This window comes from Strongylocentrotus purpuratus, unplaced genomic scaffold (genome assembly GCF_000002235.5).
Source record: "Strongylocentrotus purpuratus isolate Spur 01 unplaced genomic scaffold, Spur_5.0 spur5_contig_863, whole genome shotgun sequence".
NCBI lineage: Eukaryota > Metazoa > Echinodermata > Echinoidea > Camarodonta > Strongylocentrotidae > Strongylocentrotus > Strongylocentrotus purpuratus.
The window spans coordinates 946,476-953,203 of record NW_022145572.1 but is presented as its reverse complement, the minus strand read 5'-3'; the positions used below and the strand labels follow the sequence as shown (position 1 = coordinate 953,203).

General features: G+C 41.2%; 1 protein-coding gene across 1 annotated transcript; it reads left to right on the top strand.

Moving 5' to 3' along the window:
• Positions 1-609: 609 nt before the first annotated feature.
• LOC100890337 (cell wall protein DAN4) lies at positions 610-6,345 on the top strand. The gene is made up of 3 exons (XM_003724747.3): positions 610-834; positions 2,737-3,092; positions 4,748-6,345. Exons 1-3 carry the CDS (start codon positions 824-826, stop codon positions 5,740-5,742), a joined length of 1,362 nt encoding a protein of 453 aa, XP_003724795.2. The 5' UTR covers positions 610-823; the 3' UTR covers positions 5,743-6,345.
• Positions 6,346-6,728: the final 383 nt, after the last annotated feature.

Here is a 6,728-nt window from a genome sequence, read left to right as displayed (position 1 = left end):
TTTTATGTTCAACACATGAATGTTTAGATGTTTATGAACAATGTGCGAACAATCTGAAAACATCCCTAGTGCTCTCTCTCTCTCCCTCGCTCTCCCCCCCCCCCCCTCTCTCTCTCTCTCTCTTACCTAACTATTCCTTTTACCTCTTTCTCTCACTTCTTTTGTCTATAACCCCACCAACCTCCCTCTCTGCCTTACTTGTTTTCCAATCTACCGTATTTTCACCGGGCAACAGGGTATTTTCTCCCCTTTTCCCTTTTCTATTACCCCACCCCTACCCACTTTTTCTCTCTCCCTCCCCCTCAAGCTCCCCCTCTCTCTACCTCCCTCTGTCTTTATCTATCCCTCTCTCTCTCCCTCCCTCCCTTCCCCTTTCTCTTTCTCCTGATCTGAATCTTTTCATCGTCAAAATCCCGTCCTTGGCACTAACTCATTTTCTTCCACCCAATCAGCCCCCTACCTCTGTATCTCCTTTACACCATCGAGCCATCCCCTACCCTTAGATGGCTTCTATTTCTTCTCATACAAATCAGTGCCCCCTTGGACGAATAATCCCTCTAGCAACTTGTCTATTTACTCTTTCTTTTGCTCAATCGTACCAACTAGTTCCCTTTTCTTTCATCTCGCGAGTATTTACACAAGACATGTCGCTGGTTGTATATAGTAACCGCTCCAAATAGACGCCATTATCAAAAAACACGGGGACTAGCAGAAGATGGGTTGATTCATCTCGGCATCATGGCGCCCTAATTGGATTAACTGAGGAATATATTCTGCTAAGTCAACTAGAGAGAGATCTCTTCTCCATGTAGAAGTTCCTAACATGTCAGCAAGGTGGGTAGAAATATTATAACCATAAAAGTTTACTTAAATATTGATTTATGTATTTTAACAAAATCATCCTATAGGAAAAGCTGAGACCATCTCAAAGTAGCTAGGCATGCTAGGTCTGACGTCAAATTTGTAAGTTGGTATTATCGGTCTTCTGTCTTCAATCTTGAACGCGCTGACTCCCATTAAAATGATATCTTTTTTTTTTCTTCATTATTATCATTTCGGAATTTAACAAAAAGTAAGATGTGTCTCTTTCTCTTCGTGAACAATTATAATCTTCTTTCTTCATTTTTCATAACTTATTTCTTCCAGTTTATGAGCTCTAGCTTTTATCGCACCACCTTAAATATTATGTGTATTTTCATCAACGCAAAGAAAACATTTCGTTTAACTAATATGTTACAAATCATTTTTCTTTTTTCATCGATGAGATATTTTTAATTTTATACATGAACATTTATTACAGGCCCTAATACTCTGACATATTTAATAATTAACCTAGATTTTACCCAAATTAAATAAAATAAGTTAATTTATATGCAATTTGCTGAGTTCACTTTATTGTGTATTTAAAATATTTACCTTTATATGATTCATGGAACAATATTACAAAAAAAAGTCGACCGATCTACTAGTTACAGTTATCGGGGTATAACTCACTTTACTCAGCAAAATTTACCGTCCTGCATTTTTTTTCTAGTTGAATTTCATGTCTTTTTACAGAAAATCCTAGCGATAATCAATTCAACAGCATCGTTCCTTACTGATGGGCCATGTAAACCCGATTGTGTAGTGAATAATTCATGCGGTTAATAAAACCACAAAATATGAAATAAAAAGTCAATATTGGTGATGACGAATGTAAAAGCGGTATCTTCGTTGTAGCAATTCTATTTATTGTTCATAGAATACATATACCTCATAAAATACGTTAAGATTATCTCCTTCTTTCTTTAAAAGCTTTTGAGCTTTTACTCTTGACGACATACAGTGCCAATTTTAATCTTTCAGACAGCTACACCAGATCTGCAAAAATCCAAATTGTCGTTCTTTGTTTTTAAAAACCCGAAAATTTAAGAATAATGAAAGTTTTCTCTTTGGTCTTATTCTGTCTTCCCCTTTCTTTCAATTATAATATGCCAAATTTTAAGACATAAAAAGTGTCACGGATATAGTATATACGTTTTAATTCTAGATTCATTCTAGATTCACTGTAAAATTCAAAATATTGTTCTAAATTCTAATGTTTTGGGGTAGGTTTTTTAGTCCCTCTGTTCAGATGATCAAGGTCAATTTGAAACGAATTATAATTGAACGAAATTAAAAGAGTAAGAGAAAAGGTGAGAAAAAGAAACCAGAGAGCAACAGAATATAGGCTAGAAGATAATTTTCATGATTAAACAAAACAAATAAGAAAAAAAATAGGACATGAGCCCCTGATGAAAAGGGTTAATGATGGGGGGGGGGGGAAGAAGAGAAATATCTGAAAACTATGAAAGGGCAGTCCAGCATCATTGCATCAGTGGCTTTACCATTTCACCGATTGCTTGTGAATTTGTCAAATTTTTACTCATCCGTTCGTCCAATGTTGTGCTTTTCTTCGAATGAGATTCTGATGGCTCGATAAAAAGTGACTGCTGTAGCTATAGAGGGGTAACATTCGTGTGGATTAAATTCACTAAGGAGGAGGCGAAAAAAGAAAGAAGGGAAAGGGAAAAGGGGAAAATGACAAAAAACGAAGATGCCAGGACCCCCCTAATCAGTATAGCCTTGTAAATATGCATTTTATTTTTCCGATTAAGAAATGTGCCCCCCCCCCGTCCACATATTGATGGACTCACGTTAGTCAGTATCTACGTACTAATCCAATTTTTCTCTTTCGTTCGTTTTGCGACGACGCAGTGAGTTCTCCGAGGGCTTTCGGCGATCCTCAAATCCGCGACGAGTCCTTCGGGAGGCCTGGAGCCCGACATTGGACCAACAGCCCTCCACCCAGAACACCTACAACGACAACGGCCGTGCGCCCCAGCAGTCGCCCCGTCACTCACCCCGGCGTTCGTTCCAGCACAACACCCGGGTCCACCCCATCAATGATAGGAGTAATTATGGAGCCCTCGAAGCAGGGAGCGGGGCAGGGGGAGGAGCAGGAGCCGGTGGTGGAGCTGGAGGGAGTACTGTGTTCATGATCGCTACCATAGCTGTTTTATCTACCCTCATTATCGTCGGTGCCGCACTAGCCGTTGTTTATTTCGCAACAGGTAAGTGAAAACACCCCTCTCCCCCCCCCCCCAATAAAACAAAAAATCCTTTTCTGTCTGTAGTGTGGTTTTAGAGAGTTTTTGCCAATATTTTTTATTCGACTATCACGATTTAAAATGAGCCAAAATATACTCTGAAAGTCACTTTAAGAAATAAAGTAAATTCAATGCTCCCCCAGGCCTTCCGGTCGCGTGACTATATGGCATTATTATAATAAACTGCCCTTCCATCCACACTTAAGCGGTACTTAGATTGCTTGGAGTCTCTCAACTTCTTTCTTCTTTTTGTTGTTGTTGTATTTCTCTGAATAAAACATTTATTCACGAATCAACTCCTGGTATTTTTTTTCAAAAATGAAATCTAAACGTTACTTTAGCATGTAACTAAATTTGGTTGTGTGGATTGTTTTAATAAAGGAACTATCATTTGCAAGATTTGTTAAACATTATTATTTCTCCTACACTGTCCACAGACAACTAACATTCACTTGTAGGTTAATGAAAGTTTTTGTTTTGTTTTGTTTTTGGCGGGGAGTATGCAACATTGCACCATGTTGGATGCTGACAATTTTGTTATCCTAAAGTTTGATCACCTTACTGTCTTGTTGTTAAGTTTCAGTTATATACGTGTTGCAGTCTAGTGTACCACAATATAGGGGGTTCGAATTTTTCCAGCAGCTTTAACGTCCCTTGACAAGACATTGATCTACAGTTGCCACACTCGACCCAGTTGTAATAAGTAGATACCTGATGGGAATTTATTCGTTGAATACTTTAGCGCCGTAGGGCAGCTAGCCTACAACCAGGCTAATACTGTCACTTTGTAGGCACCTTGGGCTTCAAGTGTCAAGATTTATTCTTTACATGCATGCACTGACGCTTTGTTTTCTGGAGCTACAGTAAGGGTCATATTCTGATATTCATAATATCTAAAATCCTTTGGGAGCGCACAGAGACATAATGTGATAGCGCCAGGCGCGTACACAGGGGGGGGGGGGGGTTTTGGGGGGTTAAACCCCCTCCTCTTTGGTATTTTTATGTGTATAAACCCCCCTAAAAAAAAAACTAAAAAAAAAAATTCCCCCCCCCCCGCTTATTCAGCGGCCGGTTGAGTCGTTGCAATTTTTTGGGAACCAAAAAAAAAGAAGAAAAAGAGTGTCCTCTTACCCCCCCCCCCCCCCCCCGCTTATTCAGCGGCTGGCTGAGTCGATGCGAAATTTTCGGCCCGATTTAAAAATGTTAACCCCCCCCCCCCTTGAAAAATTCCTGCGTACGCACCTGGATAGCGCCATACATAAACAGAATACTTTCATTATAAATAACTGCACATCTTGTTCCCTTTTGCGTCATTCAGCGTGTTGGGGCTGCAGCAACGCTGCAAGGACAAAAGGACAATTTCTGCGGCTTTAAAAAAGGTGTAATTTTTACTTTGCACCCAATAGGCGAAGATGTTTTCGATTCAGGTAGTTGTACATGTGTTGTATAATCACTTCTCCGCCGTTATATGGAAGCCATAATGTATAACCTAGGGGCAGATCTTTCAACAAAGGTGTTACCTTGATGTTTCTATAAGCCATGATGGAGTCGAATTGTTAAGTTAAGTAGTCAGTCCTCCGAATGTTTCGATTGTTTTTCTGTTATTCTTTTATTCACAGACATCCAATTTGGTAGCTCGTCATCCGAGGCCACCACTGCGGCATCGATAGCAACCACACCGACAACAGCTGTCATATCGACCAATGCTCCTACCACAATTGCAGTTGCCACTATCCAACATGCAAGCTCTGCAGCATCTACAATCACAAAGGCTACTGCAGCCTTCACGTCGACTGTACCTACCACGGCCGGAGCTGCTACCACACAACCTGGCAGCTCTGCAGCAACTTCCACATTGACTAATGCACTAACCACGGCCGGGATTGCTACCACACAGCATGGCAGCTCTGCAACAACTTCCACATTGACTAATGCACTAACTACGGCCGGAGTTGCTACTACACAATCTGCCAGCTCTGCGGCAACTTTCGCTACCAAGGCTGCAACCTCCATGTCAACTAATGCACCGACCACAACCACAGCTGCAAGTACCACCACACAGTCTGTCAGCGCCACAACGAATCCTTCCACCCAGGCTACAACAGTAGACATCACTACAACGCAAGAACCATCAACCACTGATACCGCCACGACTCCTTCCACCCAGACTCCAACGGTCGACATCACTACAACGCAAGAACTATCCACCACCGATACCGTCACCACTCCTTCCACCCGGACTCCAACAGTCGACATCACTACGACGCAAGAGCCATCAACCACCGATACCGCCACGACTCCTTCCACCCAGACTACAACAGTCGACATCACTACAACGCAAGAACCATCAACCACCGATACCGCCACGACCACAGCATCTTCTCCTGTTGCTACCACAAACGAAGAAGTCACTACGGAGGAGGAGGATGAGTTCACGTTTGTCATGACGACCGTTGATTCCTCTGGCTTGACCACGAGTGACTCTTCGGATCAGACCGGACCTACCGCAGATACTCACACAGGGGTGACGAATACAGAGGTAACGACCGAAGAGTTGACTGCCACCCCTGCAGATGCAGCAACGGTCGATTCCTTAGTAAAACACCATCACTGAAAGTGACCTTGTGACTTAACGCTGCCCAAGAGAGGTAATTGATGCTTGACGTAGGATTGCGTCAGCAACTGACCTCTGACGCACTATGTGAGGACGATATCGTAAGAAAAGGTGATTGGATAATGGACAGTCCAAACATTACTTTAAATTAACACTCCCGTAGGGGCTAATAATGAGCTTCACAGGTTTGATTAGCGCACGCAATGACGCAATCGTAATAACGCCTCGTGTGCAATGGACATACATAAGGTTATCTCACATACAAACAAGATTGGAAAACAAATGTACGAGCCTTACTTTGAATTATTCCTGGATGGGCTAATGACCTTTCACAGATTTGATAAGCGGTGTTGAAGGAATTTGAAATAGGACTAGATGCAGAATTTTAAAGGTGTAAATTGTAAATATGACTGGTTATGAAATTATTGATATCTAAATCACAATATCATCGTCGGTCTCGCAGCTGAAGACGAATAAACACGGTTACCAGTCGTTCGACTGGTATGACACCACTACCAACCACATCATACCGAGAGGGTGTTTCGCAAAGACTAAGATTGACTTTAAGTTAGACTTAACTATTACAGGCTGTTCATGCCACTGTTTGCTCTCACCATTTACTGGCATTGGTCTCTCAAGGGACGTACAAATCATAGTAAAAAATCTACAGAATTTACATATTTTGGGAATTCATTATTGAAAGAAAAATATATTATTGAAAGAAAAATATATTATTGAAAGATCATAATGGTGAGAGCAACAAGTGGCATGATCCGCCTGCCATAGTTAAGTCCAACTTAAAGTCAATCTTAGTCTTTGTGAAACATCCCCCAGGCATCCAAGTAAAATACAGCTGGCGTCGGACATTACACAAATCGTGACATAAAACTTGAGCTTTAGTGATGAAATTTCTAGACAACCAAGAAAAATGATAAAAAGACGAACCTTTTTTTTCTAAAAAAACGCGAATCGACTGAAATTTGCAC